The 12,164-nt window shown below is 43.2% G+C and overlaps 1 protein-coding gene across 7 annotated transcripts in view; it reads right to left on the reverse strand.

Annotated features, from left to right (window-relative positions):
- Window positions 1-12,164, reverse strand: part of UNC13B (unc-13 homolog B) — a 330,375-nt gene that overhangs the window by 273,408 nt on the left and 44,803 nt on the right. For all 7 annotated transcript variants that reach the window (XM_073680363.1, XM_073680367.1, XM_073680366.1 and 4 more), the window contains exon 4: window positions 5,899-5,998. In XM_073680363.1, the coding sequence (XP_073536464.1) occupies window positions 5,899-5,998 (100 nt within the window). The remainder of the gene's footprint in view (window positions 1-5,898; window positions 5,999-12,164) is intronic.

The following is a 12,164-nucleotide window of genomic DNA, read 5'->3' on the forward strand; positions in this document are numbered from 1 at the left end:
AAAGAAAGAGAGAGAAAGAAAGAGAGAGAAAGAAAGAGAGAGAAAGAAAGAGAGAAATAAAGAGAGAGAAATAAAGAGAGAGAAAGAGAGAATGTATAATCTCTCATTAAAATTATTGCAGTTACACAAGTTGCTTTGTTATACACATGTTTATTTCCTTCGTGTGTATTGGAACACCACAAAAAAAAGGCAAATTGGACAGAATTTAACACGAAACCCCAAAAATGTTCCGGACACAATTGTTGGCGCCCTCAACTTAATATTTGGTTGCACAACCTTTGGAATAAATAACAATCACTCACTTCCTATAACCATCAACAAGCTTCTTACACCTCTCAACTGGAATTTTGGGCCACTCTTCTTTTGCAAACTGCTCCAGGTGTCTCATATTTGAAGGCGCCTTCTCCCAACAGCAATTTTAAGATCTCTCCACAGGTGATCAACTGGATTTAGATCCGGACTCATTGCTGCCACTTCAGAAGTCTCCAGCGTTTTGTTTCCATCCATTTCTAGGGGCTTCTTGAAGTATGTTTGAGGTCATTGTCCTGCTGGAAGACCCATGACCTAAGGACGCAAACCCAGCTTTCTGACACTGCGCACTACATTGCGACCCAAAATCCTTTGGCAATCTTCAGATTTCATGATGCCTTACACACAGTCAAGGCACCCAGTGCTAGAGGCAGCAAAACAACTCCAAACATCTTTGAATCTCCACCATATTTGACTTTAGGTACGGTGTTTCCTTGTAGGCCTCATTCCGCTTTCGGTAAACAGTAGAATGACGTGCTTTAACAAAAAGCTCCATCTTGGTCTCATCTATCCACAAGATGCTTTCCCAGAAGGATTTTAGCTTACTCAAGTACATTTTGGAAAACTGCAGTCTAGCTTTTTTATGTCTGTCAGCAGTGGGGTCTTCCTGGGTCTCCCGCCATAGCGTTTCATTTCAGTCAAATATTGACGGGTAGTTTGCGCTGACACTGATGCACCCTGAGCCTTGGAACTTGCTTGGGGCTGCTTATCCACCATCCGGCTAGCCTGTGTTGCAACCTTTCATCAATTTTTCTATGCCGTCCACGTCCAGGAAGATTAGCTACAGTGCCATGGGATGTAACTACTTGATTATTGTTACGAGTCCGGGTGGTGGAACCTCTGTGATTCGGTGCAAGGAGGGACCAGAGGGAGGTGACTAAGTGCCTACTTGGCCCGACCAAGGTCACACGGCGGCTTAGTCGACTCCGTGAACCAGGGAGGAACCGGGCAGGTGGACCAGGTGCCACTCTGGGACCGACCTTGTGTGAGAGCAGGTGACTTCCACGGGTCAGATGGCAGGAACTGACCGGTACAGCGGATGAGCATGGCAGGAAGGCTGACGGGTGGACCGGGTAGACAAGCAGACTAGTTTGGCAGATAGCCAGACGGGTGCTCCGGGTAGGCGAGCACGGCAGGTAACTGGCAGGTGCTCTGGGTAGACTGGTGGGTGGGCACGACAGGTTACAGACAGGTGCTCCAGGTAAGCAGGCTGGCGGGCACAACTGTAGACAGGCTGGCGGGCAGAACTGACAGGAAGCAGGAGGCAGAGACGCCGATGCTACAATTATGTTGCATATCGTGGACAAAGTAACATCAAGATCTCCGAAGATGTAAACTGGTTTTCAAGTCCTCAGACCGTTCTCTTCTTCTTCTGTTCTCCATGCTTAGTGTTGCGCGCACAGACACACAATGCAAAGATTGAGTTAACTTCTTCCCGTTTTATCTGGTTTCAGGTGTGATTTTCATATTGCCCACACCCATTGCTTGCCACAGGTGAGTTTGAACGACCACCACATGCTTGAAACAAAGTTGTTTACCCATAATTTTGGAAAAGTGCCAACAATTTTGTCTGGCCCATTTTTGGGGTTTTGTGTGAAATTATGCCCACTTTGCCTGTTTTTTTGTGTTGTTCCAATACACACAAATTAAATAAACACATGCATAACTAAACATGTGTAACTGCAATAATTTTCTGGGAGAAATATTTCATCTTCTGGAACAATTTCAAGGGTGCCAACGCTTTCGGCCATGACACTGACACACACACATACATACAGTAGTTGAGACCACATATGTAAATTCTGGAGCTACACTCAATGCTGAGGTTGTTACGTGGCAATTACCAGGACAGACGGCTGCAGTGTGTCCAAACCAAGAGTGCAGCGGAAGAGAAGCGGCTCAGTACTACTGCCGTCATGACCTTCCTCGGCACAGATGGCCAGATTAAAGGATTCTGCACTTATACATACTGTACATACATTCATTGCCCTTTCATCCCCCGTCTTACAAAACAGAAATCGTTTCACTCCTTCACTTGTAAGAGAAACAAGTGTCAGGTTGACAGTAGTAATAGCAATAATAGTAAAACAAGTAGTAAAAATAGTAATATTAGTAATAAGAAAAAATAGCAATTTTAGTAATAGTATAATAGTAGTAAGCGGAACAACAATAATTATAAACAGTCAAACCAGTAGTGAAAACAATAATAGCAGCTTGGGGCTCAAGTCTGCAGTCACTAGGTGGTTGCAGACTTGTGACTCCTCACAGAGCGCACAAAGCGAGCAGTCAGGATTCTCCGATGAGCGACGGGCAAGTGACCGCAAGTATGTGATTTGCATACTTGCAGACACATTCTGACTAGACGTATTCGGTATTGTTCAATTCACTTGTACTGAACGAGACAGCTCATGTCTAGTCGACACGTGACAGCACGTATGCAAATTGCATACATGCGGTCACACGCGCGCTGGCGGCACTGGAGAATCCTGACAGCGCTTATTGTGAGGATTCACGAGTCTGCAGTCAGATCGAGTGACTGAAGACTTGAGCCCCATGCCCGGACAACCCCTTTAACAAAAATCTATACTTACCTCCTAGACCGGTGCCACTTCTCTCTTTCGCTTGGACGACACAGGTCTGAGAACAAATACTGTACACCCGTTTGGACAGAATTATGAAGGCTGCAGCCGATCAGTGACCACCAATTGGCTGCGGCAGTCACGTGCCATAATTTAGGTTAGTAGACAGGTGGGAAAAACAGGTCAGAGAGCAGAAGAGCGACACCAACCTGGGAGAGAAGTGTTGATTTTTAATAATTTACGCAGGGCCATTATGAAGGAGTTGTTGGGTGGAGGACAACCGCTTTAATAGTAAAAATGTATAATAACAACCACCTCAATAACATGCACTCCAATACGGTCCAAAATTATTGCTTCCCAATCAACATATTTACCCCGACGACGCCTTTTGGAAGAAGCCCAAGGCGAAACAGCGGCGTCGGGGTAAAGACCAGCACCACCACCCACTCTCTGATATTATACACTTGTAAGTACACCTTTATATTCGTACCCATATAGATGTTTATGTAGGAAATACTAAGTAAAGACCCCAGTGTCACTATAAAATCATTGATTAATCCTTTATGTTGAAAAGGAGTTCAGCATTAACACTTATCCACATATGGAACCATTAATTAATAGTCATTTGTATATAGGGGCATAAAAGTGGTATTTAAAAACGCCATTTGCACTGGAAAATTTTGCATTTTGCACTTTGAAGCCTACTTGCACCTTTTGATATGGGGACAGGTGTAATATATATTACAATAGCAACTGATGGAATATAAATAAATATATATATTAAAATTATAATTGATCAGCCTGGGGCTGGTGGTGGATGTAATTTGAAAGTACCTGAATTTTATTTTTAATGTATTTTAAATTATTTTTAAATAAAATATTCATTTTAAAATTATGTTAATTATTGTGCATCTTCCTACTCTTGAAACTGGTGCGACAGCACGCGGTTTTCTCATTGTAGTTACACCTCAATAACATGTATATTGTGCCAGAAGAGAGGAAGAAGAGATGATTTAAAGTAACCTCCAGAACAATATTTGATCAAGTCTTTACATCCTACCTGGAAATTATTAACTAAACTGCCTATAGACATTAGTAAACCTGTTACGCTCGCCCTGCATGTTAAATATTATAAAGTACAGCTTTAACTCGTGTAACTTTACTTTGACGTTTTATATGTACAATTTACAGGAAAAAAAAGAGAAAAAAAACTTTCTTCATTTATTCTTGCAGTTTTAAACAGTTGACCACTAGATGGCAAAGCATAACCTAAAAGAATATAAAGACCGGCATTTACCAAGACTGCACCATCTCATACCACTTCTTATATAGGAGATCTGCCCAGAATGCATTACCTGGTGTTTCCCTCTTTATAATAGTAACTGTCTAGCAATCAGAAAAATTACCCTTCAAAAATGTTATTTTCTAGCGTAAAACACTTTAAAAAAAAACTTTGTAACATTTTTGCGCCACTTAGAAGTTCTGCAAAAATTTAGCGAAGTTTGGCATTTTCAGCACAACTAAAATGGGTGGAGCATGAGCTGGATGGGGCGTGGCTATGTTAACCGATCAAATTCATGAAAAATTAAACCACTTTTGTTAATGCACAACGTACACCAGAAAGCTGCTCCAGTCGTTGACATTTTTAACTGAGGCGCACGGTACTTGTAAAATGCTCTAATTCATTAATTGCTTAAATTAATTTCCCCCTACGTTTTTATTGTACCCCACATCAGTAAATGTGGGATAAAGCACCTAACAGTAGGGATGTGGAAGGCTGGTAGTAAGGATATTATTATTAGTGGGAGAAGTAGTAGAAATGCTTTCTGTGTGTCACATGATGTACAAGGTTTTTGACATCTTAAAGGGGAATTTTCAGCACAATTTTTTACATATGAAAGTGGCATGACTGTATAGGTGCTTGTCCCCCGATAAAAATGATATCTTATTTGTAGAGATTCGATGTGCCAGTCATGAGAAATCCAGAATAGAAATCAAAACAGGCAAGAAGCACACTGGGGGGCGTGTCAGTACACTGGGGAGCGTGTCAGTACACTGGGGGGCGTGTCAGTACACTGGGGGGCGTGTCAGTACACTGGGGGGCGTGTCAGTACACTGGGGGGCGTGTCAGTACACTATGACTGCTTCTTCCTGGTGCACTGACACACCCCCTGCCTTATTTACATATAACTTCTACACTCGATTTCTCATGACTGGTACATCTGATCTCTAAAAATAAGGAATCCTTTTTATTAGCAGAAAAAGGCTTATACAGCCATGCCACTACTTCTATATGTAAAAAACTTTAAAGGATGGACATCCCACTTCATATACCATACATTATAAATGTGCCTGGACCGGTAGAAGTCTCCCATTATAATTCATTGCTGAAGATAAGCCGAAAAGTCCATATTTACCTATGAAGTCACTCAGGGCGGCTGCCAATGTTTATAATGCTGGTGTGATCCCAGGTGACGTCATGGTAAATATGGCTAGTGTGCTTAGTCAGTGACTCAAGTTATACAGCATGAGCATGCGAGGCGGTGACGTGGACTATAGAGTCGCGCCAGCTCTAAGGACCGATCTACTCCATGTATCAGGCATTACATGCAGAGACTCCAATGTAATGCTTTTCCTGCAGAATGATCCATTTAGCAATCAGGAACACCCAGCAGAGAAACGTCCCATCATTGGCTTATCATTGACGCCAACAGTGGCTCGGATCATCCGTTCAGCCGTGCAGACATACACAGAGCAGCAATCATAATTCTGCTGCCTTCCTGTTAGCTATCATGTTGTAAGATCTCATATCTGCCCCCTGCCGGCTCACTAGCTGCACAAGACATGCCACCTAGTGCTCGCGGAGAACACATGTCCTACAGGGCACTGAAGTGGAATAAGGAAGACCTTTAAAATAAAAGGGTGAAAACCCTGCAAAATTAGGAGTGCAGCTCTGGAAGAGTCTTTTCTTTCCCTGTAGAAATTGACCACATAGGACAATACCACTTACAACATGAAGTCTTGCTCCCAGCAGGGCTGGTCTCCCCTCACTGTCACCGTTGTGCTCTTCACATTTTGGACTTTTAATGTTACATAAGTGTTAAATTTATCTATAAGAAACAAGAAAAAAGGACACTAGGTTATAACAGGAGGTAGGCTCAACGTGTAAAACAGCATTTCTAGCACAAAAAAAAGTACAATTTGTTATTTTTTTTTGCTTTTGCCCCGCTTCTAATCTGTGCAGCTGAGGACATAATCAGTCTCCTTCCCCCTCTGGCAGCTGACAATGCACAGTACAGTTATTTATCAAGATACCATTTTAACTCGTTCCAGGAGGACGACATTAACTTGAGACCTTAGTCTACAGAAAGCTAAAAATATCAGTGAAAATACGTCTCTAAAACAGCCCCCCCACACCAGCCATTACTCATCCCCAAGTGCTCAGCTGCTCGAGGACAGGTAGAAATCGAAGATGAAAGAAAATGCCAGTCCTCGGTTGTAAACGGTCCTTTATTAATCCTCATGCAGCATGGAGAAAAAAATTACAAATTCATGTAAAACCTCTGATGCATGTCGGATAACAAACATCCTTAGTAGTAGCTATGGGTAAGGACATGCATTGTCCGAAACGCGTCAGCTGCTTTACATGCACTTGAGATTTTTTTTCATGTTTTATAAGGATTATTAAAAGTACAGAGTTTTTAACTGAAGTAACAGAGAGCTAGCAATTTCTCTTACCTTATCTACAGAAAACTAATAATTTGTTCCAAAGCCCCAAAATGTCAACTAAAAATAATAATAAAAAAAAAAAAGGATGAATAATATCGATAAGCCAATTCCTTAGAGCTAAAAAGTGATGGAATATGAACGATGGGAGCGACAAATCACTTTATGTTTAAAAAAAATTAAGACCTATTGTTTAAAATCAAGTTTTTATCTTAAACAATAACCGTTATTTTATTTTTGCCCACAAATCAATAATACACAAGAAAATAAGACACTTTGTAATATATATCTTATTAGAGAAATTGGCTTTTTTTCTAAATTCACAGGTAAAATCTGTATTCAGTGAAGACAGATCGTTAGATTACTGAGATAGAGGATAGTTGGTGCTCATAAAGTTCTATGGAGAGGGGAGGAGTTACATTACTGAGATAGATGACAGTTGGTGCTCAACAAGTTCTATGTAGAGGGAGGAGGATCTAGAGGCTGCAAGTTGTCCTGAAATGACAGTCACATTTTAATTGTACCACCGGCCACCAGGCCCAATTTTAGACTCATTCTTCCTGTTCTGTACAGATAACGAAACTGCAGGGTAACAACTCTATAATAGATAACAGTATTCTTCATTTTTAATAGGTGATGTCACAGCTCACCTCCTCCCCCTCCTGTACAATGAACTTTTCTCTCCTCATTAGGACAGGCTCATTACATATTTCAATACAATTCATTTTGGGTCTGAGTCATCCTATTGCTCCTAATGTCCAAGTGCCAAAAAGGAGGCTGGAGTCTAATATTAAGCATAGTGTCTTTTTTTATCGAAATATTAAAGATACAATATAAAAAAAAATAAAAAAAAAATACAATTAACATAACGACCCAATTTAAGCAACAGATCATTCTGATGACACATTCCCATCTCCTAAAAGGACAGTACGGGACACATAGCGAGCCTGCCTCACTTGGGTGTTACCAATCTGGTCAGCCTGACACCATCAGCACTGATTGAGGGTCTGTCGGCACAACCTCCTGGCAACTGGTCATACCCACACCCTGTTGGTGTGTGGTGTGGTGTGCACACAGTTGCCAGGAGGAACAACAGAGGAACGATTAGAAAAAGTTATAAGATTCTACAGAGCCATTCCTTGGGAATACGAATATTCCAATATTCCTGTACCAGAGTGGACCAGAAGTCTGTTTCCATATGTATTCCTCGTAGGTCCTTGATGTGACTCTCAGACATGTATAGAGACAGATCTCCAGTCCTCTCAAAAGCAAACGGCCTCTTTAGAGAAAAAAAAAAAAAAAAAAAAAAGGGCCAAAACTGTAGAGCCACCTACTGGAAGAAACAATCCTAAAAGTCAATCTCATCCCTTAGGATAAAAGTCAAATCAGACACATGTTTCAGGGTGTTGCCCCTCATCAGTGCAAAGTAAGAGATTCAATTTGGCTGTATGAGAGGCCTCTGACTGGGGTTTAAGGGGGAACGTTTCTCTTTGTGGGGAGTGACATACGAGTCAGATTTCATGACCTATTGTACAGCAGAGGATCAAAATGAAGCAGATCATTGATAAGTTCTGGGGAGGAAAAAAAATTAACGTCACTTTTACCCTGTAGCTTTCCAGCTACTGCAAAATTAGGACTCCATGTATGCCTTGACATTGTTTTGCAGCAGCTGGAAAGCAGCAGGATAGGGACCCCAAAACTAGAAGGACAATTCCTTAAAGGCTGGTGCTAGATGGCTACAGTGACGGTAGATCAGGGTAGAGGATTTCCTAATTGCACGCCATCCGCCCCTTGTTTTCATAGTGAGTGGAGCCCTCGATTCAATTAACAATCCACTACCTGTAAATGAACGCTGGGAGGTATGTCACTGTCACGCTCAGCATTTCACACTTTTTCCTGCATGTATAATTAAATACCCTGTCAATACGGGTGCCAAGAATAAGGCAGATTTATGGCCGAGAAACAGCTTGGCAGTTATTGCGGGTGTGGAAAGTGATTATTTAGGAGCGTAGGAGTAATGTCAGCCAGTAATGGCCAGGACTGAGCACTGCGGGCCTTCAGATGACCCGGCACCGGACTGCCTTTATATCAGCGGCTCAGGGTCCGGTATTGGGGTGCGGCTGCCCAGTTATTACAGGGCAGAGCCCACAGCCGTTCCTTAGAGGGGAGGAAGGAAGGAAACAAGTTCTGGCTCTCGTGTCCCAGGACGTCAGCCAAAATTATAGTCAACTAATAAATGCTGGCAGAGTGACCATCTCCAATGCACTTCTCTCTTCATACAGAGCCCAAGGGTTACAGCGCACCTGTCCTTTCACACAAAACCGGTAGGAAAGCATGGTCTTGTATCCCTCAACCACAATAAGTTAAAACTACTTTTGGTGCAACAACCAGTCAGTCAAAGACGTGCAGAAAGTGTCCCGATTCTCATGCTCTGCAACTTGCCATCCATTATTTTTGAGTTGATGGTTTCTTTGCATCAATTTGCCAGCACTAAAGGTGCCGAAACGTCCCTTCTGTTACTCCTCACTATGCATTACCCCTGCCTTCATCCAATGGCTTGCTTGCCCTGAACTGAAAGCCCACCTCTGTTATGCCTATGTGCATTTGACAAGCAGGGGATCTGTAGCAGAGAGACAAAGATGCCTTCTTAAAAGGTGCTAAAAAGAAAAACAAAAAACACAAACAACTTCCTGCACTGACCCAAAAAAAAAAAAAAAAAAACACTTCCCTCTTCCTGTAGACACAAAGCCCTGCCCCCTCTTCCTGTAGACACAAAGCCCCGCCCCCTCTTCCTGTAGACAAAGCCCCGCCCCCACTTCCTGTAGACACAAGCCACGCCCCCACTTCCTGCAAAGACAAGCCACGCCCCCACTTCCCGCAAAGACAAGCCACGCCCCCACTTCCTGCAAAGACAAGCCACACCCCCACTTCCTGCAAAGACAAGCCACGCCCCCACTTCCAGTAATCAGCCGCTGATTGAGCATTATTACACATAACAGGCAGTGGACAGCAGATTATAACTAGAATCACAGAGGCCGGCACGGTCAAGTGATTTTGGGGTAAACCCACATTTCATATAAAGTGATTTGCAGATTGTCTGATTATCACATTATTTAATGAGAGAAAAGCTCAAGTTGTCGGAAAGTGCGAAGACCATTTAAGTAATTCAATGGTTGCAACTAAACAGCAGCCATGAAAGCCGTCACTTCCCCCACAATTATAGGGGAGGATCATAATCAGGATGAGCCAGATACAAGCACAGTCTGGAGGACCACAGGCCGCCCCAGGAATCAATAGTCATTCATTGCCTCCAGCCGGAAAGGAATGGTTTAGGAGCACTGGGATCTCAAAAGGCTGAACCCTATGGGGGGTAGTAATTGGCATCCCCAATGCACCTGGGCGATCAGAAGTCCGGGGCGTGTGGGGTTTGTGTTTAGGAGGTAAAGGAGGTCTAAGGTTGTTTGCAGGGTGGTCGGCCATTCATGCGTCTACTGGTCATCAATAAGAAGAAGCTTTATATGAAGCAGCTGGGAATACCAAAGAAGGCGCCAAGCTGTGCAGAATTGGAAGACGAGACCTGAGCTGGGAACCACCATGCAGAAGGTCCAAAGGAGACAGTGCTGGTGGGAAAACTCAGCATTCCAAGGGCTATGCACTGGGTAAATAAAGGAACGTTAACAGTGTCTTGGATATTTTGTGGGAGAACTTACGAGCTTGGAGATATGAAACAGAAAAATGGGGTTTGGAAAAAGTGACACAGGATCAATGGCGTACACTTCTAGTAAGCAGGAAAGGAGGACAGATGGGATGTGAGGGAGGACAAGAAGTAGGACACTGAGGGAAGACCTACATTTTTGGTGGTGGAATCAGCAAGTCTCCTTATGCCTATCATCAGTGGTTCATGGCCAATGGAAATAAAACAAGTATAAAGGGAGGCTCATCAGTGCTGGGACACAAGCTGAGGGGCTGGCGCCTTTCCATCTGCCCAGACAATCAGAAGGCTGGTCCCGATGCTCAACAAATATCTGAGGATTCAGATGGGCATGGCTGGCCCTAATAGTGGTCAATCGGGTTGTCAGGCTCAGCTATGGGGCAGTGGTGATGTCGAGGACAAGGGTGCCAGAGCTCGGCAATCAAGAGTCACAATCTGTCGGGTTCCAACTCTAATGTTCTGTTCTATGGGTTTGCATCATGCGAGAGGGGGCTTCAAACATTGGAATTCCTAAGAGGAATTTGTCTCTTAACAGAAACTCTATAGTATGGCCTTCAAACTTGTGGAAACTCCCGATGATGTCTTTATGCTACAACAGGGATTGTTGTAAGTGTGGGGGGGGGGGCAAAAAACAAAGAAAAGAACATCAAGAATGTGACCAATAAGAACACATGGCACCTGCTAAATCAACTCCACTGCTACCTGTGTTGTCCACCTCCACATGTAATTAAAGTGCAACGGTCATGGACAGGGTTAACAGCAATGAGGGGGCAGGATAAGGCAGAGGATTACAGAACTGGAAGGAGGACGCTAGTGAAGAGCCTCTTATCCCGTGCACGCAGGCTCAGCCTCGGTTTTCTGGAAGCCGACGTCTTGGATACTAAGGACTTTTCGGACCTCTTGTATTAGTCACCCCAATGAGTGTCATGAGATATCAGTCACCCAACATCCTTCCTCCATCCATTAAATAGGTGATAACTTTCCTATTGCTGGGGGTCCCATCCCTGAGACCCCCTCTGATACGAACAACTGTGCCTATCGAGCATGTGCACAATCACAGAAGAGGGACGAGTGCAGCTGCAGAGACCACAGCACCATTCACACCGGCACCGAAGAGCCCTGTTCTCGGGAACAGTTGGGGTCTACAGTGTAATAAACTCATTGTATTAGTATCAGATCTTTTTAGGTTTTCAGTTTCTGGATGATCAAGAATATTCCCATTGTCACCAAACAAATGTAAAGAATTTATTTCTTGAAAGGCGAGAATAAAGCAATGTGTGTAGTTATTGTGGAGTCTGTAGATACAGGATTTGCTTTTTTATAATAATGTATTTACTATATATTCTATGATTAGCCGTATTGTTGGTTCATCTATAGCAATTGGTTTACTTTACCACTGAAGGGGAAAGAGGGAGATCGGGTTATTCTGATGGCGGTACACTGGTGCATTACTGGGAATCGTCCTTATTAATAGATTCAGGGCAGAATTTCGGGGGTCTCACTTTTGTATAAAGTATACCATAGACCCAGGAGAACCACTGATGCCATAAACACTTGCAAATGGGTCGGCCAAACAAGTAGGTGATTTTTAAAGTGTTCTCGCTAAAAGGAGCAAGTAGGCATCTGGGCCCTGTTCTGATTAAGCTGGGAGATCGACAACAGCATAAAATACATAAAGCCCAAATTATAGGTCACATGGCCAACATCCAGATACACGGAAACAGAGCCACCATCCTGGTTAATTGTTCACAGCAAGGAGCTGTAAACTATCCTGTGCCAAAATACTGGTGGTCTAGGGAAGTGAAGGGGGAAAAGAGAGGAATACCTCAGCCTCCTTG

The sequence above is a fragment of the Phyllobates terribilis genome, unplaced genomic scaffold (genome assembly GCF_046119375.1).
Source record: "Phyllobates terribilis strain yellow unplaced genomic scaffold, ASM4611937v1 Scaffold_1__5_contigs__length_1240528914, whole genome shotgun sequence".
NCBI classification, from domain to species: domain Eukaryota; kingdom Metazoa; phylum Chordata; class Amphibia; order Anura; family Dendrobatidae; genus Phyllobates; species Phyllobates terribilis.